At 53.1% G+C, this 23623-nt stretch overlaps 10 protein-coding genes across 10 annotated transcripts; 4 read left to right on the forward strand and 6 right to left on the reverse strand.

Annotated features, from left to right (window-relative positions):
- Window positions 1–258: 258 nt before the first annotated feature.
- On the reverse strand, window positions 259–696 carry EsH8_V_000385 (uncharacterized protein; the record flags this gene model as incomplete). Its single annotated transcript, XM_083272901.1, has 1 exon — window positions 259–696. The coding sequence occupies one exon, from the start codon at window positions 694–696 to the stop codon at window positions 259–261; it is 438 nt and encodes a 145-aa protein (XP_083125616.1).
- Window positions 697–1601: 905 nt separating this feature from the next.
- On the reverse strand, window positions 1602–2603 carry EsH8_V_000386 (uncharacterized protein; the record flags this gene model as incomplete). Its single annotated transcript, XM_083272902.1, has 1 exon — window positions 1602–2603. The coding sequence occupies one exon, from the start codon at window positions 2601–2603 to the stop codon at window positions 1602–1604; it is 1002 nt and encodes a 333-aa protein (XP_083125617.1).
- Window positions 2604–3556: 953 nt separating this feature from the next.
- Window positions 3557–5254, forward strand: EsH8_V_000387 (uncharacterized protein; the record flags this gene model as incomplete). The annotated part of the gene is made up of 5 exons (XM_083272903.1): window positions 3557–3761; window positions 3823–3844; window positions 3912–4277; window positions 4340–4419; window positions 4476–5254. 5 exons carry the CDS (start codon window positions 3557–3559, stop codon window positions 5252–5254), a joined length of 1452 nt encoding a protein of 483 aa, XP_083125618.1.
- Window positions 5255–5373: 119 nt separating this feature from the next.
- Window positions 5374–6868, reverse strand: EsH8_V_000388 (uncharacterized protein; the record flags this gene model as incomplete). The annotated part of the gene is made up of 3 exons (XM_083272904.1): window positions 5374–5641; window positions 5695–6754; window positions 6811–6868. The coding sequence occupies 3 exons, from the start codon at window positions 6866–6868 to the stop codon at window positions 5374–5376; spliced, it is 1386 nt and encodes a 461-aa protein (XP_083125619.1).
- An 851-nt stretch (window positions 6869–7719) lies between these two features.
- On the forward strand, window positions 7720–9490 carry EsH8_V_000389 (uncharacterized protein; the record flags this gene model as incomplete). The annotated part of the gene is made up of 2 exons (XM_083272905.1): window positions 7720–8534; window positions 8590–9490. The coding sequence occupies 2 exons, from the start codon at window positions 7720–7722 to the stop codon at window positions 9488–9490; spliced, it is 1716 nt and encodes a 571-aa protein (XP_083125620.1).
- A 1337-nt stretch (window positions 9491–10827) lies between these two features.
- On the reverse strand, window positions 10828–11882 carry EsH8_V_000390 (uncharacterized protein; the record flags this gene model as incomplete). Its single annotated transcript, XM_083272906.1, has 3 exons — window positions 10828–11048; window positions 11117–11735; window positions 11784–11882. The coding sequence occupies 3 exons, from the start codon at window positions 11880–11882 to the stop codon at window positions 10828–10830; spliced, it is 939 nt and encodes a 312-aa protein (XP_083125621.1).
- A 3787-nt stretch (window positions 11883–15669) lies between these two features.
- Window positions 15670–16278, forward strand: EsH8_V_000391 (60S ribosomal protein eL22; the record flags this gene model as incomplete). Its single annotated transcript, XM_083272907.1, has 4 exons — window positions 15670–15684; window positions 15771–15818; window positions 15883–16079; window positions 16152–16278. 4 exons carry the CDS (start codon window positions 15670–15672, stop codon window positions 16276–16278), a joined length of 387 nt encoding a protein of 128 aa, XP_083125622.1.
- Window positions 16279–16494: 216 nt separating this feature from the next.
- EsH8_V_000392 (mitochondrial carrier domain-containing protein) lies at window positions 16495–17526 on the reverse strand (the record flags this gene model as incomplete). The annotated part of the gene is made up of 2 exons (XM_083272908.1): window positions 16495–17318; window positions 17382–17526. The coding sequence occupies 2 exons, from the start codon at window positions 17524–17526 to the stop codon at window positions 16495–16497; spliced, it is 969 nt and encodes a 322-aa protein (XP_083125623.1).
- A 2127-nt stretch (window positions 17527–19653) lies between these two features.
- Window positions 19654–20952, forward strand: EsH8_V_000393 (integral membrane protein DUF92-domain-containing protein; the record flags this gene model as incomplete). Its single annotated transcript, XM_083272909.1, has 3 exons — window positions 19654–19839; window positions 19894–19975; window positions 20042–20952. The coding sequence occupies 3 exons, from the start codon at window positions 19654–19656 to the stop codon at window positions 20950–20952; spliced, it is 1179 nt and encodes a 392-aa protein (XP_083125624.1).
- Window positions 20953–21696: 744 nt separating this feature from the next.
- Window positions 21697–23314, reverse strand: EsH8_V_000394 (pyridoxal phosphate-dependent transferase; the record flags this gene model as incomplete). Its single annotated transcript, XM_083272910.1, has 3 exons — window positions 21697–22209; window positions 22292–22413; window positions 22471–23314. 3 exons carry the CDS (start codon window positions 23312–23314, stop codon window positions 21697–21699), a joined length of 1479 nt encoding a protein of 492 aa, XP_083125625.1.
- Between the last annotated feature and the right edge of the window lie 309 nt (window positions 23315–23623).

The raw sequence follows: 23623 nt of genomic DNA on the forward strand, positions 1-23623 counted from the left end.
AATGACCCAGCAGACTATACTTGACTTGGAGGAACTGAACGTGAATACCACCGGTGACTAGTATAAATCATGACTTATTATCCGCGAAATTACCTCCATATAGCGAGCCCAAAGATGGGTGGCACCATTGCAGACCGAAGATACATTATCGATCTCGTTTATCTTTCATATCCCATTCTATTAACCATGTACTCGAATTTCTGCCGCCCTTAACACGGGCCAAGAACGGAAAGCTAGGGAGACTTCATGCTCTCCATCTTAGACATCCTCGGTGGTGGGGGGACCCGGCGGAAGAACGTGAGTCATCTCGATCGCCGGCACCACCTCCTCAACCAGCGCTGCCTTGTCGCCCTTCTTGCCCTCATCCGAGATGGTGGCTGCTTTTCTGGCGAGATACTCAACAAAAGCGTCTGGGAAGTCTTCAAAAAGTTTCTGCTTCTCGGTTTCACCCAGTTCTTCTATGCTGAACTCCTTCTCGTCGTCGTCGACGGAGCGGGTCCAGAAGAGGTTGCCGACGGAGTCCAAGCTGCGGTGGCGGAGGCTCCAAGGACCCGTTGCGGAGATGGCTGAGGTCGCTTCTTCACGGTGGGCGAGGTCATGGGAGTTGAAGGGCGTGGCCCAGGCTGGGAGGGCTAGAGCGGAGGTGGCGGAGAGAGCCAGGGCGAGGAGAGTGAGGGTGGGGATTTGGGTGTGCATTTTTGCGTGTTATTATTTTTGGGGATGGAAGTTGCGAGTTTTCTTGATTCGCTTGCTGCTTTTTGTATGTTAAAACCGCTTATAGAGATGATGGAGGAGTGAGGAGAGTGAAAACTTGTGCTGTTCGTGAAGGAAAAATTGGGCCGAGGAAGGCAGCCTCTGGGAGATGAGATAGTGAATCGGACACCGAAGAGTTTTAGCAAGTACGAGGAATAACCGTATATAGCATGGATGTTATATAGATGGACCGAGTGGTTTAACATTCAATACAGACTAGGGACTATTGAACCATGGTTCACGATACAGACTTGGTAAACGAGGGTTCGGTATTTTTAGAGTTGCCGCAGCCAAACAGCTCCGTTCTTTGCGCCAAGGTTCATCTTTTGCTTGGATCATATCCAGATACTACAAAAGAAGTACACGTTTTAAAAAGACGGAGCGAAAAGGGGAAGGGGTTTAATCATGAAGGATTACGCCCAAAATGCCAATTTGGTTAGCCTTCACTCTGAAACCTTGGCCGGTGGCCCGTTTGCACTTCCCTGTGTCGATGAGCCTCGGTCTCCTCAACATATCAATGTTACCACCTGGTATTTCATCGTGTCGACAGGTGAAGAAGCAGACCTGTCGACCCCGGAAGGTCTGATGAATAGAGTTTAGAGTCAACCTTCGAGTATTCCGTGGTTGGGCATTTAGTTTGGTACGTTGAGCGACCGCACCAAGGTCACCCAGCTGCTTCGTCCCTTCTGGACCATTACGAAATTTTGCGGCAAGCCTGTCTTTGTGGTTTCTGGGGATATGCGGCTACGGTTGTAACCAACCGAATCCCGAGGCAGCATTGTCAAACGAAGGTTATGATCGCTAAGAACTCAAAACTAACTCATTTAAAATTTCAGTCACTGCCTTAACTAATCAAATATCTTCTCGAGATATTTCAGCCAGTTTTCGCCCAATACCTTTCTCATCTTCTCCTCGCTCCAACCTTTTCTTGCCATCGCCACAGCCAACTCGGCCCGCTCAGCCAGTGGTCCGAGGGGCTTGACGACCTTTTGGCTACCCCAAGGTGTTAATCGCCGGGCATATCCCTTGTCTCTGTTGCACCATTCCAGAAAATCGCTCGGTCTCGCGTGCCCTTCACTGGCGTCTGACCCAACGCCGACCAGGTCCTCCCCAATCAACCCGATGACATAATCCAGCACGTCCACGTAGTCGTCGATCGTGCTATCATTGCCTTTCGGCATGTGCGGCCCGAACTGCGACAAGCCAACGAAACCACCTTTGCTGCCGATGAGCTTGATCAAGTGATCCGACTTATTGCGCGGATGGTTCACCAACCCCCCGGGCAATACGTGCGAGAAGCACGGCGGCTTCCCCTCTGGCGCGAAGAGGATCACATCTTCCGACGTCTGTGGCCCAACATGGGAAAGGTCGCACACAATGCCCAAGCGGGCCATCTCGTTAACCACCTCGCGTCCGAAGCCAGTCAGCCCGCTGTCCCGCTCCTCAGAGTACCCGGTGCCGGAGTAGTTTTGCGTGTTGTATGTGAGCTGCATCTTGCGCACGCCGAGGTCCCGGAATACGCGTAGGTAGTCTAGCTGATCCTCAATGCCGGAGGTGTTCTGCCAGGACAGGAGGACTGCCGTCTTTCCGGCTGCTTTGGCGGCGCGGATATCGGCAACATTGTGGGCTTGGACGATGATGTCGGAGTGCTCTTCGAACCAGCGCTTCCACTGGACGACGTTGGCAAGGCTGCCGCGGAGGCCCTCCCAGAGACTGCATGTGCAGGAGACGCCAGTTATGCCGCCTTTGTGCCAAGATTCGAATATGTCGCGGGACCAGTTGGCAATGTTGAGCCCGTCAAAGTGAATTGCTGAGGCATAGATCTCTCGAGCTTCTGTTTCAGACACCATGACTGTTTCTTAGGGGGGCTGCAGAGCAACCGGTAAAATTGCCTTGGTGTTGATGACGACTGAAGGGTCAAGTTTCTGATTGTGATTTCACTCGTTGTATCATTCGGCAGAAGATTGAATGCCGGAGCGAAGTGCTAAATCGATCCCTCAGTCGGTAGGGTACTTGGTATGTCGCTCAGTGTGGTTCCATCGGCGCGGGGCCGGCCAAACCCGGAGATACCGTTTCACAGCAGACGTCGGAAACCGTCCGGTGGGAATTCCCTGTAGTGGTAACCGGCCCACTACCGGCATGGATCTCAACGGATCCTTCAATAACGCCATCGAGAAGTCGAATTAAGCCATCGACTGAACTTTCGCCCCTTGGAGATACGGTTCAGCAAATGACGGTTGGCTTATTGAGTATCAAGATCGGTCTGACTGAATGAGTTGCCGGCTCCGGCGATATACTATGCCGACATCAACGAAAGCATTGTGAGAGAAGCCCGTTTAAGCTCTTGTTGAATTTTAAGTTAGTCATTGGAACCGAACAGCCTAGTTTAATGACAGAATGGGCTGGAGTCTGGCTTATCGCCGGGCATTATCCCACGTGGGCCGACGACCCCTTCCCATCCTCACCCCGGCACTTCAGTCTTGCAGGGCCCGTATAAAGATAACCTTCCACGGATCAGTCAGTAATCGGGGAAATCGCGGTCCTGCAAGGCAATGTGGTGGGTACAAGGCAGGCCTTCTCGTCGGGTTCTCTCCGATGGTGGCGGTTGACGCCATGACTAGGAGACCTACAGCAATGGACCGCTCAACGGCACCTAATAAAATTATCCTTCCGAGAGTGTTCATAAAAATCGCCAGTCTCGCTGTGAAGTTCGGGCGTTGGACGTGAATTCATACTGGAACTTGGGTTCTTTGGCTGCGGCTGTATTCACTTGATCAGGGGACACCACCACGAGATAACACACATGGAGCGGCCATTGACCAGCGGCGACAAAGATTCCGTCTCTGTCGCCGTACAGGATAGCGAGACGCGACCAAAGCTACCACTTCGGAAGCGAATCGCTGCTATTGTGTGGGACAGCTTGGACAAGACCCCAGAGGAACGCAAGTTCATCGCCAAAATCGACTGGTGGATTCTGAGTTACTGCTGTATTGCCTACTTTGTCAAATGTACGTTGACCCATCGAGCGGTGCATCAGATTGCTCGGATGTCACTAACTTTATCTTCCAGACCTCGACCAGACCAATGTTAGGTGCGTTGCTGACGATGTCCCATTCTAGGCATTGTTATTTTATTCTCGGCTAACCGAAGATCTCCAGCAATGCCTATGTTTCTGGCATGAAGGAAGACTTGCATCTGACGGGCAATGACCTCAACTATCTTACGACGTTCTTCAACATCGGTTATATCATTGGCCAGCTGCCGTCCCAGCTGATCCTCACCCGGATCAGGCCCTCCATATGGCTGCCTTCCCTCGAGCTCATCTGGAGCTTCATCGTGATGGGTATGGCCGGGGCGAAGAACGTGAAAACAATGTGTGCTTTGAGGTTTCTCGTTGGTTTGCTTGAGGCGTCGGCATACCCTGGTATCATGACCCTTTTGGGTAACTGGTATACCCCACAGGAGCTGGGAAAGCGTGCTTGTATCTTCCAGGCATCATCAGCGGTTGCACAAATGTTTTCTGGGTATGTGTTCCATCACAACTATGGTATAAAGACTCCCAAAGCCTGACAATCTCTAAATATAGCTACCTGCAAGCCGGCCTACTGGCAGGTATGGACAACCGACACGGTGTTCGTGCTTGGCAGTGGCTCTTCATCTTTGACGGTTTGTTTGACCCTTCAATTGCGCTCTTGAACCTCTCTCAATTGACTCTCGTCCAGGAATTATCGGCATCCCAGTTTGTCTCTACGGCTACTGGGCCATCCCCGACCAACCCACTTCCTCTCGCGCCCGTTGGCTAAAGCCCGAAGACCGCAGAATGGCAATTGGTCGCATGGAATCCTGCGGGCGTGAGCCCATCCGAAAACTCACGTGGCGCACAATCAAAGACATCGCCAAGGGCTGGCCCGTCTGGCTCTTCAGCGCGATATTCATCGCACACGTCCTCGGTATTCGTATTTACGCATACTTCAACGTCTGGCTCAAGTCCACCGGCCTCTTCTCGCCCGAGGAGATCAACTTGATCCCGACGGCCGGGTACGGCACGCAGGTATTGTTCACGCTGACGTACGCCTGGGCGAGCGACGCTATTGGTCTACGTTGGCCACTCATCATCGTTGCATGTCTCATTGCCATGATCGGGACGGTGATACTGAGTGTCTATCCGGAGGATAACATCCCCGCCATGATGGCGGCGTGGATTTTGACATTCCTAGAGACAGGAGCCGGAGCGCTGATCATCACGTGGATTAACGAGGTGTGCTCGCACTCGGCAGAGCATCGAGCCGTCATCATTGGCGTTGTAGAGACGGCAGCTTTTACGTTCCAGGCATGGGTACCGTTGCTGATATATAACTCGGGAGACGCGCCCAAGTTTCCAATCGGTTATGAGATGGCCACCATGTTCTTCGGTTTAGAAATTATTCTAACTCTGGTCATTCTGTGGTGCTCAAAGAAGTGGCCGATTAGAAAGCTTGACAGAGATGAGGATAGCAATTAGGATGACAGTCTCTGGGCTCCACCGATAATCAGGCCCACGGAATCAGTCTTACTAAATCAATGGTATTGACATTACAAAGGGCTATGAATGCTCTGTGTTGTATCTCGTCTCAATATTTTCTATGCAGTATTGCAGACAATGGTTCCGACCACAACAGCAGCAGCCAATGTTGTGGCAAATAGTGATTTTTCTCGCCAGGAGTAGGCAGAGCTGTCTTCAACATTCACATAACACCCGAAGTCATGCAAAATTCCGTCCGTAGCCAGCATTTCGAACGGCTTGCAATCCACGTTACTAGATGTATTAGGATATAATCGAAACGAATCCACGACCTTAGGTTTCTTCACATTGCTGACTGTGGCGTTGTGGTATTCGAGAAAGGAGTCGCTGGGAAAAGGTTAGGATATCAAGTTGGAACCCTGTAGTTGAAAGAGACTTACAAGAACGCATTAGTCACAAGACCACCCGAGATGCTTATCATCTTCATGTCATTTTGCGGCCAGTACCAGGACCTGACCAGCTCGCCGTTTTCGCCAATCATGTACTCGGACGAGAGGTTCAGATTCGGATTACCGTTGATATAAAGGCTAAAATCAGCCCATTGCATCGCCTGTGGTGGAATAGAGATCCACTTCAATGTTTGCTCATTAAAGGCCCTGAAGATACTGAGCTGATCGAAAGGTAGGTGTAAATGGGTCCAGTTATTGTAGTATGAGACAAATGAGTTGACGGTCAATGTTTGGAGTTGATCGCTTCGTTTCAAGGCGACACAACCGTGAGTTAACGTAATGTAACCCAGCTGCATTGAAACCGTATCCTGACCACCGAGGACGATTTCGAGGCCGTCATCATTGCCCGAGTTGCTGACCATGAGGCTGCCAACGTTGTTGAATCCTACTGTGACCCGCTTCAGCCCAATGGAGCTGTAAACCGAGACGCTGTTGATGCTTATGTTGTTGTTGAATAAGCTGTCCATAGATTCGAGGTTGGTTTCGGCGATGAAGATCCCATTTGAAGCTCTCTTCCCGGTGACATTTCGTACTTCAGTATGCTTCAGGGTTGAAAGACGGGGCGTGGATAATTCAAAGTGGGCGAACGTGTGAAGATCAGTGACGTCTAGGTAGGTAAGGGTCGGGAGGCCCGAGATGCTGAAGGTATTGCCTACGGTGTTGAGCCTTGGCAAGCTGATGTTGTTGACAGCGGGAGCAAATTTGAGCTGGCCAGCTACCAAAAATGAACCATCAACCGTCGTCAAGGTACTGGAAGAGATGGTAATGTTAATGCTTCTAATGCCCTCAATGCCTCCAATGCCCTCAATACCTATCGCTGTAATGTTCCCATGTACAATCTTTGGCCCGCTAAGGTCGATGTTTCCAAAGACCTCTGGACCAATTTTGATATCGCCTTCCACTTCGTCACAATCCCGCAAGAGCTCGACATCCTCGAGCTTTGTTATGGAAAAGTATTCGTCAGTCGTGGTGCATATTTTTCCAAGCACACCTAAGATTGAAATTAATATCTCTTCACGAAGCTGCAAGCCATGCACTGCTGCTTACCGTGACAAAGGATGCAGGCTGTCAGTATAGCCTGCAACCATACTGAAAATCTCCCCATAGCCCCAGGAAGGCCAAGTAAAGCCCGGTGGTCAACGAAACCCGACAAGAATTTGGGACCATGTTCGATATTTGTAAACTGTGTTTAGCATCATTTTATATGCAGCCCTGGCTATGAGTGGAAATTACGACGGAGCAGTGGCCAAATACGGCGTGGGCAAGACGCATCTCAAAGGCACAGCGCTTGCCCATTGGTTGAAAGGCTTCATGAACCGGACTCAAGCTCCACTTCAGGGGTTGATTTTAAGCAGTAGGTCTGGAGACTAGAAGAATCGTGTCATTCTGCTTACGGCAATATATATAACCTTGTTCATAACTTTAACACGATCCATGATAGGATGACCAGAATTGATGAACAGGCTGGCAACTGCCGGCCAATGAAGAGGGCACGTGGGGAATAGCCAGGATGTAACCTGCCCTACCTACCGAACCAAATAGGTATACGGCCCGTCAGGCCCCATGATACCGAAGACATCATCGGAAGCGAAGTGGGCACACCGAACTCAAGCTCCCGATCATCCGCCTTAGCCAGGCCGGACCGGATCGGCGACACCGGAGTGGGTCTTTCGATGGATCTCCCCGCACTGACCATCATCACATTGACCCCGCGTCTCCGCCCGTCATCCCTGACCGCCTTATTCCGTCGTAAAACGCCGGTGACTCACGAACTTCTTTATCACAGCACCGGAGCTGGCCGGACAGAAATACCACGAATCCCTGCCTATCTGGCCAACGCAAGAGCCCACAAATTCGGCGCAAGTTGGGGATATCTTATAAAGGCCCACGCCCGCAGTTCATCTCAGCTAGTCTTATCACCCACCAAGACGACGGTCTCACTTACCGCTCATCATCATGTCTCTCACAAACGAAGAATGGGAGGAGATCCGCCAGGACATCCCGCCAGTCTCGGACCCCTTCATCGCACAGTATATCAGCGGCCGTGATGCGCTCATCGCCCAGGAGCAAAAGACCCGCGCCGACGCCTCCTTCCGTGCTGCTTCCTCGCCCATTGCTCACCGCGCGGCTGACATCGTCTCCCGCATCCGCGACGAAGAGAAACGCACGATATGGAACGCACAGGCCGAGGAGGACCTCGCCACCAGCGAGGGTCTGGCCCCTTTCCCGGGCATGATGTTCACACTCGCAAAGCAGCGCCTTGAAACGACTCGTTTGTGGCGCATTGTGCAGAAAATGCCGAAGGGTTCGCTCCTTCACGCTCACCTGGATGCCATGGTTGACTTCGATTACCTGTTTGGCGTCCTCTTGGACTCGCCTGGCATGCATTTCGCGGCTGATGAGCCTCTGTCAAACGAGACGGCGCTCGCCAACGCTGGAGTCCACTTCCGGTTTAGAAAGGCGGAAACGAGCCAAAAGTCCGTTTGGGAGGAAGGATATGTCCCCGGCCAGTTTCGGTTGTTGACCACGGCGGCGGACGAGTTCCCTGACGGCGGGAGAACGGGGTTCCTCAAGTGGCTCAAGGCAAGGTGTACGATTACGTTGACGGATAGCATGGAACAGCACCACGGCATAGACGCTGTCTGGCGCAAGTTCGCTTCGTGCTTTGTGGTGACCAACACTATCATCCACTATGAGCCCATCTTCCGCGCTTTCCTCAAGAGGTTGATGTCGTCGCTATTGGCAGACGGCATCTACTGGATTGAGCTCAGGTACCAAAGCCACGACCCCTGAACCTCTCTTGAACTAGGTTGCTAATGGGCACAGATTCACCTGGCCACTCAACTACTGCCGTGACGGCCAAGAAGAGCCGGAAAAGGACTACAACCACATGTTTCAAGTCATCGAGGAGGAGCTTGCCCTCTTCAAGTCCGACCCCGCCAACGCCGCGTTCTGGGGTCTGCGCACCATCTGGACCACCATCCGCTCCATTCCCACGCGCGATATCATCGAGAGCATGGACAACTGCATCACTACCAAGCTCGCCTGGCCACACCTCATCGCCGGCTATGACCTTGTTGGCCAGGAGGACCTGGGTCGCAGTCTCCGCGAGCTGCTACCGGAGCTCTTCTGGTTCCGCAAACAGTGCGCACAGGAGGGCGTCAACCTCCCCTTCTTTTTCCATGCGGGCGAGACGCTCGGGGACGGTGACGAGACGGATCAAAACCTTTTCGATGCGATCCTCCTGGGAACGCGCCGCATAGGTCACGGTTTTTCGCTCTACAAGCACCCGCTCCTCATCGACATGGTCAAGGACAAGCGTATCCTCATCGAGTCGTGCCCCATTAGCAACGAGGTTCTCCGTCTGTGCGGCTCCATCATGTCGCACCCGCTACCGGCTCTGCTGTCTCGCGGCGTACCCTGCGCCCTTTGCAACGACGACCCGGCTATGCTTGGCCAGGACACAGCGGGTATGTCACACGACTACTGGCAGGCGCTGCAAGGTTGGGAGAACGTCGGGCTCCTAGGCTTGGGCTCCATGGCTGAGAACAGTGTCCGGTGGTCCGCATTCGAGGACGAGACGCCTGCGGAGTGGACTGCGGGCGTCAAGGAGGCGAGCCTGGGTTCAGGCGTCAAGGCCGACCGGCTCAAGCTGTGGGCGACCGAGTGGGAGAAATTTTGCCTCTGGGTCGTGGAGGAATACGGCGAGGAGTCAGAAAAGGCGTAAGGACTGTTTGCCTAGCTAGCACGAGTGCGGGCAGTGTGCTTGTGACGAATAATTTTCAACAAACGAAATAGCGCAGCGCGTAAGCTGGAGGGGGGGTGCATTTGAGGGAAACCGGTAACAGGATTGAACATGAGCGAATGGTATGTGTACAATGGAGTTTCAACAGCAGAAGGTGCCACAACGGGGTGGCTGGTTTAAGGAAGGGTTGGTTTTCAACACGGCGAATAGAAGGGCATTCAACGCGGCTCTGGGACATGAGACACTCGGCAAGGAAGGTTGCAACATGTTGCATGGTTTAGGCTACGCCCTGCAACACCAAAGGGCGCCCAGTAGCCTTCATTAGTTACTGAAGTCAACTTTGCGAACCATTGTGCAAGATAAGGCGACGACGGCTACGGCTCTAGCTCGTGACCAAGCTACAAAGTGACATCGTGTGGCGAAGGGCATACCGAACAGCCACCAATTCCTGGTATTAGCCAGAACGCGGGGCTGACTTGCCGTTTTTGGGCATCCGTAAAGAAGCCGGGGTGGGTTCGCCGGCATACGGGGTGGCAATGAATAATTCCAACGTTGGCCAATCGTAGGCCGGTACCGTGCTGTCGGAAGACTGCGGGAGAGCAAGTGTCAGCACTGGCAACCGGGATCTTGGAATGGAAGGGCACAGGCGAGGTGGATGGGTTCCTGGCACTTGGGCCCGGGCTTCTGGAATCAAGTGGCTTCTGTCTAAATATGATGTACCTCAAAGCAGTATATGCAAAAGCCTATGTGTTTCGTCTTTAAAGATTGGTAGTTTCTCTGGTACCCAGAATCGGACCCCTCCAAAGTCCGAAGGATGCACGCGCCTGCATAATGGTCCCCCTCGAACTGGTCTGACGCTGTCGCCCCAAGGGCTCCTTGAGGCCTCCTTTCCCAAAGGATTTTCTTCTTTTTGAATGATTGTCACAACCTCGAAGTGCTGGCATCGTTTTCATCTAGAAGATTCCAAAAATAAGCATATTTGATTTCAACAGGGGTGGGCTGCTGTCACCATGCGAAGATTGGTGGTGGTATTTATAAACATATTACGATGACGCCGGCGTCGACGATGAAACTTATGACGTAGTCTAAGGGTTGAAGATATGTAGATAAGAGACAAAGAAAATGGACAAAAACAAGCCCAAGTCAAGCTCATGCATCATCCAGGTGCTGGCGGATTTATAACACGTGGTACTTTGAAATGGCAGTGTGGAAACAACAAGATATTGTAGTAACTAAACAGCGAGAAGAGGAGTTGGTAATAACAGACAAGAAACTCGTGATTTCAAATGCTACAGCGGAACAAAGTGCCCAGGTGACCCTCACGATCTGGGTCCCCATTGAGACTCCATCCAGGCTCTAAACCCAACTGGCCTGATGTTGACAGCCTCGTTGAGGTTAGCCTGACGGAAGTCGTAGCGGCCGTCGGCGGTGGCTATCAGACGCTGGACATTCCACCATTGATTCCAATTTTGTCTCTGTTCATAGTGTGTGAGTTCGCTCTGAAGTTTGGAGTACTTTCGAGTTCTCAGGGTGAAGGCAACTAGCAGTTTGTCAGTCCCCGTCCCTCCATGTTCTTTAGAACCAAGGCGCAATGGGAATACGACTTACCTCCTCTAACGTTGCTGCACTTGGCAAATATGTCTCGAACCGACATTCTGTCGCCACGCATTTTGAATTCCCTGGGCCAGGAGCCAGGGCCAAGTTCAATAGCCGCAGCAACAAACCGAGCTACGTCAGACACCGAAGTCATGCAAACTTGAACAGGACGTCCAGAGCCATTTGTCTCGACGATGTCAGCCGTAGCATTTCCAACATCGATGAGGTAGGAGCCCTGGTTTCCTATGCAGGCTCGACCTCCCATACCATAGTCTGCCAGGCCGCCTGGGGCAAACCGTTCATACAGGATGCCGCAGGAGAAGACTGTGTATTCCATCTTACGAGACTTGGAGCTGGCGCAGTGTTTCAACAGCTCGATCGCCTCGGATGAACCATAATCCAACGGGTCGTCGCTCGGAGGTCGGTGTGATAGGGAGCCTTCAAACTCGGCTGGAACGAAGAGTCGTACGCGGGCGTGGCGCGCTGCATGTATCAAGTTGATTTGCTCCTGGCCACGGATTGTTGATATGACGAGATCAATCCCCTGGAGGGCGAATCTGAGGCTCTCGGTATCGTCATAGTCGACGACGGCAACCTGACAGTCGTAGCGCTGCTCGAACTGTGGCTTTGGCTGCAGAATATTTCAGCCATCTTCCAATTATCAGCCCTTAGCACTTACGGTTCTGGAGAGAACAACCACGGGGTTGGCTGTTTGCGTAATGTGATGGGTGAGGATGGCTGCAAACCCTCCGGCCCCTGCTATAGCAATTCTCATCATGGCTGCAGTATTGACTGTACAAGAAAAAGGCGTATTGATGGTACTGAAGGTTAGAATTAGAACTCTCTGACCCGTTTGGGCGTCCTCTTTTGTTTTGATTGTGCAAGAAAAAGGTGTGTAGATGGTGCTCAAGGTTAGACTTGGAATTCTCAGTCCCGTCTGAACGCCCTCTTTTAAGATTTACTGTTCCATAGCGTTGATATTTGACTTACTTCGGGTCAACATTCCCGTAAGGTCGGTGCCAATTAGTTGACTGAGAGTGCCGATGTGTAGTCCACACCACCAGACTGTACAAGGTGACTCAAGGTGGATTGTTCGAATACGACTGGTTGTTTTGATTCAAGGCAACGACACGATCATGCCCATCCGTAAAGGTAAATGACCAATCCCAAGCTGATATCGAGGACCCCAAGACCCAGAGGTCACTTGTCAAGATGGAAGGGTTCCGATAATGACCTCGGCGAGGAGAAGGTCCTCGTGCAGACATCGTAAGCCAGGAGCACGGAAAGCGCCTCGCAACAGCCTCAAGAAGGTGGTGGGGTCCGATATTTTGATATGTCCACCTTCGAATCGTGGACTATGAGTTGCTTGCTGACTTGCATACTGGCGAAGGTAGCGGGGGCAAGCAGGGATATGTTAGTCAACACCAGAAGTTCCTGACAGAGGCAGGAGCATAGGCAGATTTCCAAACAACGAACTATGTAAGTTGTACCTGGCTAAAGGGCTGAAAAGTACGCTGGCTCGGTCGGCTGGAACTCACAGGGGTATCTCGATGTGTGAAGTGGTTGACACACTCCTGCAAGACTGGCTTCCCAAATGACTGGGTTGCGGCACGGTGGATCTCATCCCGCGCCGGGAAGCAAATGCGCACCGAGTATCCCCCACCCTAAAGCTCACCCGGAAATCCACCTCGGTTCTCTCCAGTTCATCATCCTTGTATCGTCATCCTCAAAGGCATCCTTGGTGCAATCCCGGATGAGGACGTGGTCCAGGCTCGGCGAAAGTAATCAGGACAATACGTGAGCCTTTCCACAGTTACGAGGGAGAATACTTGGCCAGGTTAAGAACAAAGGTGGCAAAATCGGTCTCTAAGCTTGTAGAAAACATCCATGGCTGCTTGGGTGGCTTAGCCTCTAAGCATGTGAAAGGGTACACGGATCAATTGGTTTTGAAACGATATCCCCGCTAGATGACTGGCTTGGATCTGCGTACCCACACACGATGAATCAATGGAAGGAAGCCATGCATGTTGCAAGTGGTGTGATGCGAGAATCCCCGGGTCTAGTTTCCACGATCGAATGGGAAGAACCAGACAGCTCGGCGCTCGCGGCCAAATACCTCCATCTCACCGAGCCTTTGCTGCAAAGAAGGTTCAATGAATTAGGAATGTAAAGATGTCTAAAATAATCTCATGGCATACGATTAGAGACTTGCGATCTCGAGTTGATGTCGGAGCGAGACGAAGTAGACGACGTGCCGTTCCTCATTGCCATTGGCACAAACCCTTGTTAGGGGACCAGGCTCCCTTGTTCCAGATCTAGCCACGGGACTGGATGCCTAATTCTTTATTTTTTGAAATTAGGCAAGAAACACCGTTTCCCGCGTCCGGGGCGGTCCAGACTTGAACGGGGGGGCATTGCTGCTCTGCCATGACGACTGAAGTGACGACTGAGGTCTTGATAGAGCGGGTTTGAGTTGGGGTCCATTGCAGTACGTATCTTCTCAGCCCTATGCATGGTTGCCTCAGGTATGAGGGAAATGTAGGTAGTTCCAAGAAGACACCCCACTGTGCACGGATTGCTATTGGATCACGTGCCTCATAGGCCCCATAATTTCGTATCCTCCCAGCAAGCTCAGTCGGACCTCATCCAATCCCACTGGATCTGGGGATAGCTTCGCCTCTCAACCTCAACCCACTTAATCACAGCCACAACCGCGGCAGACTGCAGTCTTTTACTCTTCCACAAGGAGGGAGCCCGTATCGACAACCTTTGGCAGCGATATTGACGTCACAATTTGGACGACGTAGAAGAGCCCCGTTCGTAAGTGTGCATCATGTGCTCTGCATCCCGGATGGAGACCATTGTTGAGGGATACCGGCCAAAAACCCCTACGAATTGACTTTTTGGGCCGACTTGTGTCAGACACTCAAATTTCGGACAGGCTTTAATGACCTTATTGGCTGCGACATTGCTCACCAAGCTCTACTGTGTGACAAAACAACAAGTTTGCGATCCTTCGAGCCAAGCCGACCAGCCTCATATGGGTGCATGAGTGGCACAGTTTCCCCTGTGGTATCCCCAGTTACTGCGAGAGGTATTCTGCCTTGTTGCTCGTAACTGGCGAGTTCGACCAACCAATGCTATTAGCAATTCGCGACCTTCATCAAACCCTTGGGAGACTTATATGCCTTGCGGCTGGTCTTGAATCGAGCAATGAAATTTTCCACGAAGAGGGAGGAATTTCTGTCTAAACATTTACCAGATGATTCGCTCATGGCTGCAGCGACTGACCCAGCGAATGCGTTCCTCGAAGCTCTCGAACCTGGATATCAGTAAAACGATAGAGCTTCTGTATGCCTTTAGATTGATGCGTGATCGTCTATCAAGCGTACCGAACGCTTAATGGGGGGCTGGGGTATTTCTTTGGTGAGCAAACTGACTGAATTAGAAGCAATGCGAAAGTGACTGCGTTGTTGTATCTCATATCATTTTTGCCGACTCAGAAACTTGCATCATAGAATCATGGCACCAAATGAGCTTGCATACGTTCTAAAGCCGCCATTTTCTTCCTAATTTCCCTATCAGTATAAGTTGGTTATCCATGCGGGGTTTCATCTGCGAGGTGTTTGCGTTGGTCGACTGGACGCCGTCCATGAGGCTTGTCTGCCTACGAGCCTTGGCGCCGCTAGCAACCTTGATATTTCAACTCAGTTGCTATCTTTTTGTGTCCCTGATATTTCGTGTGTTCAAGGGTAGCTATCTTTAGGAACAAAGGCACCTCCAGGTACGGGGTTTCAGATGGTAAAAACTCCGGGTGGCGACAGAGCTGAGCTCAAATACGAATGTTTTGGCATGCCTAACGAGATGACCGATCGGAAGATGTAGATCATTGCAGACATGGGGTTCAACGCTCTCGGAAAATGGTACAAAACCTTAAACTTATTGTTCAACGATCTGGAGCTTCAAAGTGTGTCACGGGATGATGTAAATGGAAGAAGACGAACCCATCAAACAGTCCTTTAAGTACAAGTGGGACATCATTTCACTGGCCTCATTGATTCGTTGACGTTAGCCTGCACAAATGGTACTTAACATGAATCTGCAACTTGGGTTAACCAATACGATGAGCCTATTTACGGTTCACGGGACTTCGGGTCCTCGCTCATGCAAGTGCGCGCAATTTTGCGCGCGTCCCAGTCTGGCTATTTTCAGCCAAGGCAGAGGTGGCATATCGACGAATTTTGTAGCTCCATTGATGGCAGATGCGCCTGGGCGCCATTTCGGCTGGCGCTGGAGGGGGCTCTCGCCCCACCTTCCAGATCTGACGGTGACTTGCGCTCGGGCCATCTCGGTACACATCGGTGAGCCTGGCTTTCTCGGATAAACCAATGCTCCGTTGCCCTAATTTTCGGCCATTTTCCTAAACCCACACGAAAATCCACCTGGGAGGAAAAAAGTTCGTGGAAGCAGGCTCAATCGATCTCAATCTGACAATCCCTCTCCCTCACCACACGCAACAAACACACGCAGGATAACACCTCTTTGCGTTCACACAACCGTCCAAAATGGCTCCTCAATCCGTATGTACATGACACCGCTTTGCTGTTGGCCCAGTCTTGGAAGAGACGGCGGCGTGAAACAGTAGGCTAAAGTCATTTTTCTCCAGGCGATCAAGCGCACCGGCAAGGGCAAGGCCCAGAAGGTCACCAAGAAGGTAAGACAGATTCGAAATCTCAGATGTGACAATCGACCAGTTGCTAATTGCGATAACACCACAGTTCATCATCAACGCTTCCCAGCCCGCTTCCGACAAGATCTTCGATGTCGCTGCCTTCGAGAAGTTCCTCCAGGACAAGATCAAGGTTGAGGGCCGTGTCGGCAACCTCGGCGAGCAGGTCCAGATCTCCCAGCAGGGTGAGGGCAAGATTGAGATCATCGCCCACAACGAGCTCTCCGGCCGCTACCTCAAGTACCTGTGAGTTGTCCCGCAACATACCACACTACGCCAGTAAATTGGATGGATTACTGACATGGCATTGCCCCATAGGACCAAGAAGTTCCTCAAGAAGCAGCAGCTTCGTGACTGGCTCCGTGTCGTCTCCACCTCCAAGGGTGTCTACGAGCTCAAGTTCTTCAACGTCGTCAACGACGAGGCTGAGGAGGATGACGAGTAAACGGTCTTCGTGCATGGTTCAGGTTACTTGGGTCGGCATGGCACTGGTTTTTTGGCAAGGTTAAAAGGGAATACCAAAAGTTAGCACCTTCGTGTGCTGGTTGATCTGCCACATCGTTTATCATGATGCGTTTGTTACGTGAGATGCGAAATTGGGTATCCTTTAACAGTCTATGTTATCTCTTGACGCGAAGTTGTACATGTCGCATACAAATGTCTACTCAGGCAATGCTCGCATAACGCCCTCGAATGCCACCAACGCCATCGCGTTGGCCGGGAACGCCCTCAAGAAGCACGGCAAGAATCCACGCCAGTAGCCCTTCCATCCACCTTCCCTATACACCGTAGCCGCGGCGTCATTCCATCTCCGGAACCTGGGCACGCCGTCATTGAGCCCGCCGCCGAGGGGATCCGTCATGATCCGTTGCTTAATCACGTCGGACGGGTAACTCGTCAGCCAGAAAACCTGCGCGCTCAAACCCCCAGCCCAGAAATTCACCGCCGGGGCGCTGAGCTTCGTGTGCTCCTTCAACTTCCTCGAAAACACGTCGTAGCTGCCCCACCAGCAGAAGAAAAAACCTCTGAACAGCAGCGTCGCGCTGAGGCCGTGATACACACCCTTCACACCGTGGTGCGCGTATATCTTGCGCAGGCAGTCGATGGGCCCGCTGTACAGCCGCTCGGCTTTGTTGGCAGCGTACTGGATCTGCAGGCGCGCCTTTACGTGCTCGACGGGCGCCGCGATGAAGCTGACGGTGCTGCCCGCCATGATGCCTGCGATACCGTGGCCATAGGAGGGCAGCTGGTCGACCGTGCCGACGCGGAAGAGGCGCTCGGCGACCAAGCGGCGGTAGACAGTCAGCGAGCCCAGCATGACTGAGTCCATGAACATCCAGCCCACCAACGGCGGCGTGGCGCCCTTGTACAGACCTGTGACGCCCTCATTCCGTAATGTTTGCGCGAGACATTGGACCGGTCCGCTGAAGCGGGAGGCGTCTGTGGTCTGGAGGCGGACCTTGATTGTGTCGAAGGGGTGGCCGACTTCGCAGAGTCAGTGATTGTAATTTTTTTCCACGTCGGCGGCCAGGGGCGTATTTGACAAACCTGTGAGTTTTGCAATACCGGAGAACACTCCGGCGACAAAGCCTTTATAGTTCTTGACAACCGCCTTGGGCTCTTCCTTTACATCCGTCGCCATACTTGATGAGTGAGAAGGAGACCTTGTCGTGAGATTGCGAGCTGCAGACATCGATTCCGATCTAGTTTCCAACTTATCACTTCCAGCCGAGCCAACGGGAAAACTCCGAGGCCTTGTACAGACGAGAAGTCCCTTCCGTTTTATCGGTGCTTCTCACACAAAATCCATTGCAAGCACGATAACTCGGGTGAGGTAATGCAGGGTCTTCCTTCATGAATCATGAAGCTCATTGATTCTCGCTAAGCAAAAAGGAGCCGATTCCGGGGGCCGGGGGGCCTGTAATCTCAAAGAGACACGCTGTCATTGGCTGACTTATGTATTTCAGCGGATCCTTGGATGTCCCCTCCAAGGACTCCATTACCACCATAGTTCTTCCAATTCTGAGAGAACCAAAACTCAACATCAAAAAGCTGACACATCAATACAGTCCCATTACGAAAATCATGTAAGATACAGCAAACCGCAACCAACGTTGACATCACTTATTCCCTCCTTTGAATCTTCTGGAGTTAAGTGTCCCGGAGCGCACTCCCGAAGCTTGTGCATTCTCAATTGATTCGAGCTTCAAAATACCCGAGCCTACGCTCCGTTGTTTAGAAGCTACCTATAGCGAACACCGAGGGTTTCTTCAAGCCGACCCCATTTTAGACGTCGTGCTCTCCAACCCGGCACCTCAAACCCAAAGTCGGAGACATGATATTCGGATAGTCCCGGCTCATAGACCCTAATTTGTTCAGACCTCGGATGAACCAACGAAGTGAGCATCATCTCAACTTCGATATCGGGGGTGTGAGCAGCGACCGGGGTGAGTTCTTTGATGATGGGAATATGAATATTGCCGGGCACAGACCTTTGCTGTGACAGAGGGATTTCGAGCCGGAGACGAAAGCACCGCATCTCCTTCCACTCCGTAAGCCTCTTGCAGGCCGCCGCCCAGCTAACCAGTATCTTCTTCCTGGACGATGGCCTGAAAGCATCATCGCTGCTGAACTTGACGTCGAGAGAGACCCTGTTCAGCCGATCCAAAAGGCCGCTGGCCAGTGCGCTGCCGGATACCCTCCCAAAGAAGACCTCGAGTGCTAAGAAGTCTTGGAAGGCTAGAGACTGGTCGCAATGTGGCGCGACGTCCTCGTACATGCGGCGACATGCGAGCAAGAGAGGTAAGGGGAAGACAAATTCGCCGCGACAGCGGCTGTAGTGTTGGTGTTGCTCCAATCCCGAGTCTAGAAGAGTTCGGCCGGCCAGCCCAGCTGCATGGTGTGCATTGGCGCGCCTCGCTCTGATCTCGGCGCCGTTGTCTTCGAATAATCCATTGCAGACGATCCGACAGAGGCGTTGCTTCGCTGAGGGAGCATGTCCAATATTGTTAAAGGAGATTCTGCCGCCAACTTCTATGCATATGAGCTGCGGTGAGTGAATGCGGGGATATGCGCCGTTGTAGATGACTATGCGAAGTTCCCAAGGAAGTCTGAAGAACGGCGATTGCTCCTGAGAATACGACGGCCGAACTCGGGCCGGCTCATTGAGCCCTCTTTCGATAACTTGAAGTCTCATCGGCATTGCTTCTTATATTGCGGAATAAAACACCTTGTGTTGTGATGCTGTTGGTGGTAGCTTGGAGCAAAGGGGTTTAAGAACAACACCTGGGGATGAGCTGTGTATTTGAGCATCAGCCCTGTGGCACAAAGGGTAGGATACGCAATCCAATCCAAGCTACGGATTGAACCAAAGGCATGTTTCTAAAGACTCAATTATATGACACTTGAATTTATAGGGACTTATTCGGATGATAAACCATTGAAAACGGATACATGATACCATGGTCAAGGGGAACAAGAATTGGCCTCAATATCTAGCAATGGCGGTAGACGATGCCACCAACACTGTTGGATGGTGCAGAAATATGCATTTAAGCATCCTGGTTTCCAGCAAATAAATGCGACAATGCAAGTGTGCAGGGGTGTCTAGTGAAACGTGATTTTGAAGCGGACAGGGGTCCAAAGCTCCCCTCCCACCCGTTTATCGAGCTCCCAGCGCTGACGTCACGTGGAGCTTCGATTCACTTGCCGCACCCACCACCTGACTGTTAGATTCGGAACTTTGGAACCGACTTACAATTCCGTGTCTGCTCTAGACACGAACAGCTCTGAACACCGCGATATCCGAGCAGACGCCACGATGAAAGCAATCTATGCCGTACCGGCAACATTAGCCCTCGTCTACCGAGCTTGGTCACACAAGTCTCTCACCCCCGCAGGCATCGTCGCCGCTGTCATCACGGCCATTGCTCATGCCTACCATCCGTGGAACCTTCCCTTCGCCCTTCTTTGCACCTTCTTCCTTGCTGGAACTAGAGCCACTAAGGTATGCTGAAGCTCTGTGCCGATAAGGAAGATTTTCGTGCTAAGTTCTCTCCAGGTCAAGCACGATGTGAAAGCCAATATGACGATGGCATCTCGAGGCACCTCGGGAGGCGAAGGAGCGCGCACCCACGTCCAAGGTCAGTCTAGCCACCGTCCACTTACACTAAATTATGCGTCCCCAGTCTAACATGATGATGTTATAGTGTTCGCCAACTCGCTGATGGCCTCGTGTCTGTCCCTCCTCCACGCCTACCAACTAAACAAGCGAAAGGACGCGATCCTCGACTCGACGACTCCGAATCCCTCAGGCACGCTCTGCTTCTCATGGGGCGGTGACCTTCTAGTCATTGGAATAATAGCAAACTACGCCGCCGTTGCCGCCGACACATTCAGCTCGGAGCTAGGAATTCTGGCCAAGGGGGAGCCCCGCCTGATCACCTCTCCCACCTTCCGCAAGGTTCCGCGTGGCACGAATGGCGGTGTCACTGTGCTTGGAATTGCTGCAGGAGCGTTGGGATCGATGATAATTGTCACGGCTTCGATGGTCTTTCTTCCACTTTGTGGAGAGGCCACCGCCGGTAAGATCGGTGGCGGTATTGGCTCTTGGACGACTCAGCAGCGATCGACCTTTATGCTAGGAATGACACTCTGGGGCGTCCTGGGCAGTCTTCTAGACAGTGTGCTGGGAGCCGTTTTCCAGCGATCCGTCAGGGATGTGCGGACCGGTAAGATTGTAGAAGGCGAAGGCGGAACCAAGGTTCTGATCTCCAGCGACCCATCCGACCATGCCGACAAAAACCAAAAACGCGCAGTCATCAAGGCCGCAGTGCTCAGCGGAGAAGGCAAACGTGCTGTTGAGAAGGTGGATTCCAGCGCCATCGATGACGTGGATGCGCCTGAGATCGGCACCGCAAAGGAGAGATACAACCCCCAGGACAAGCATCGCAAGGCCAGCTTTGGTGATGCGCAGCCTTCACGGGTCGTGGAGACCGGATGGGATCTTCTGGACAACAACGATGTTAACTTCTTGATGGCTTTCACAATGAGCATTAGTGCCATGGGTGTTGCTAGCTGGTACTGGGGTGTACCGATTGAGACGATTCTTGACCTCTAGACCAGTAGTAATACATTGATGATGCTCTCCACCGATACCTTTAACTGCCGGCGAGCAACTAATAATGTCTTCGCGTGTGACAGTCCAGCAATGCAAATGCCTCGAAGGCTAGCTCAAGTCACCGCAGTTCCTTAATATAGGCGAGCATGTCTATGTTGCCATACGAATGAAACTCCTTATAAGTTCCACGCCAAGTGTTGCACGCAGCAACAAACAACCATGCGGGCGTGTAGTAAGCGTGAGCAATGTCATATGCGTCACATCGTACAACAGCATTGCTGCTCCAATACAGAATATAGAGATCATGGCCTCTCCGCGTGGTGACCGACGAGGAGAAAATATTACCACGAACAACGAGAATTCAAAAGAGTTCACTCCCCCGGTATCGAATGGGAGCTACATCTCTGGTGCACATGCCGGGATATATCGGGTACTCGAGCGGGATTCGAACGATCGACCTTGGCGACAACCAGCCTGGCTTGACCTGAACCCCCTACGCCTGAGGGCCGCCGCCAGGCTGGTTGAGATTATTCTGACGATTTGGAACTTAAATGGGCGGAACGCTTTGTTTTGCAATGATTTGGGACGGCGAGGCACGTGGCCTAGGCGGTCAGGAGAAATGTGAGGCGTGGTGGTGACCGAGATGGCAGGAGCGGCGAAGGGGGCCGGGGCTGGCACCTTCCTGGTCGACCTTACGTTCACCGACACTCATCAGAGACAGCTGCCCCGCCGCCCTTCCCAGCTTTATGCCTTGACCACGTCCTCCAGGACCTTCTTCACAAGCTCAAAGTCCCTCTCTACATCAATCCTCCAGCTGCCCACCGCAACCCGCACAGCCTTACGCCCCTTCCAGCTCGTCCCGCTCACGTACATCTGCCTCGTGGCATTGATCTTCCCCACAAGCTCCTCGTTCACCTTGTCGTCTTTCGCTCTGAAGAGGACGACCATGTGCGTCTCGCCCAGGTCCCAATCCCCCTCGGGGAGCAAGTCAAACGCATGGGACTCCCGAATCCACTGCGCGATCTTCCGCGCGAGGACGACCATCCTCGCCAGAATCGCCGCCAGGCCGCTGCGTCCCTCGGAGCGAAGGACGGCATAGGCGGGGAGAGCACGGAAACGGCGCGAGTTTTCGAGACCGATGTTTAAGGGGCTAGGGATAGAGGAGGGACCCGAGGAGAGGTAGGCTGCGTTGGGGTTCGTAAACACCGAGGTTAGGGTGGAGAGGGAGCGGGTGAAGAACATGCCGCAGTCGTAGGGCTGGATTTGTGTACCGCGGTCAGCTTTGACATGCTCAGGAGGGGCTGCACCACGACGATGGCAGCAAAAGGGGTCAACCTACCACGTTCAGAAGCTTGTGTCCGTCCACCGTGATGCTGTCTGCAAGCTCCAACCCCGAGGCAGCCTCTCTGATCCTCTCAAACTCTGGCACGGGTTCCAATGCCCGCGCAAAAATGCCGAAAGCTACATCATTGTCAGCATGATTAAAATCCCGGCACGAGGCACACGCTGCATGCTTACCGCCGTCGACATGTATCCATGCCCCAAACCGATCGGCGAGCTCCCTCAGCCTGCGCATCTCCTCAAGCCCTCCCGTCGCAAACCTTCCCGTGTTCACCTCCCCGGCGCTGACGGCAATGATGCTCGCCACGCCCTCCCTCGCCAACTCTCTCTCCACGGCCGCCAAATCCAACCTCCACGGCTCGTCGCGGCTCAGAGGTAGCTCCTTGACGCCGGCCCTCCCCAGGCCGACGACGCTCGCCGCCTTGGACAGCGAACTATGCCCCATGCTAGTCAGCACCTGGATCTCCTTGACCCCCGCCGCGAGGCACGCGCCGAGCAGGCCCGTCTCGCCGACCCTGCCCCCTCGTTTCTCCACGACCGCCTCGCGCCCGCAGGCCAGGCCGAGAATGTTGCTCGCCGTCGCCCCCGTCGTGAACGTCGCCCCCGGCCACACTCTTTCCTGCTCGCCCTCTCCGGGCTCGAGCCCCAGCAGGTCGGCGAGCATCCGCAGCGCAACGCTCTCGAGCTCCGTCGCGACCGTCTGCGAGGGCAGGTGCACCTGGACGTTCTGGTCCAGCGCCGAGACGATGTTGTCCGCCGCCTCGGCCACGGGCAGCGACCCGCCCGTGACGAACCCGTAGTACCGCCCGCTCCTCGCCTGGCCGTTGAGTCCCGGAACGACGTCGTCCAGGATATGGGAGAGCGTGGCCTCGGTTCCTAGGGGGGAGAGGTACCCCTCCCTCGAGGGCCGGGGCAGTGACCCCGAGGCGTGGGCGAGGGCGGCCACGGAGGGGAGGGTGGGGGCCTCGTCTCCGTCCGGAAGGGCGGCACGGAGCCGGGCGTGGAAGTCGGGTGATGCCATGGTGCGTGCAGGGTAAGTAAGGGGTGGGTAATTATCCGCGTCTTCTGACTCGACGGCGTGTTGGTCTATGCGGCAAAGTCTAAGAAAAAGAATAAAAAAGTAATCAGGGAGGAGGAACAAAAAGACAAAAGGGGCAAGTCAACGCCACTTGGCAAGTTTGTTTGGGATTCCCTCGCCGGCCTTTGGAATCCGTACCTGCCAGGGGTTTGAGTCATCCCGGGATTTGAAGTTCGGCCGACAGCGACGACGTTCGGCGAATTGCCCACCGGGGATTATCAGCAATTTCCCGGTGGGAGGCGGGGTTAGGGG

The sequence above is a fragment of the Colletotrichum jinshuiense genome, chromosome 5 (assembly GCF_051148585.1).
Source record: "Colletotrichum jinshuiense chromosome 5, complete sequence".
Lineage (NCBI taxonomy): Eukaryota > Fungi > Ascomycota > Sordariomycetes > Glomerellales > Glomerellaceae > Colletotrichum > Colletotrichum jinshuiense.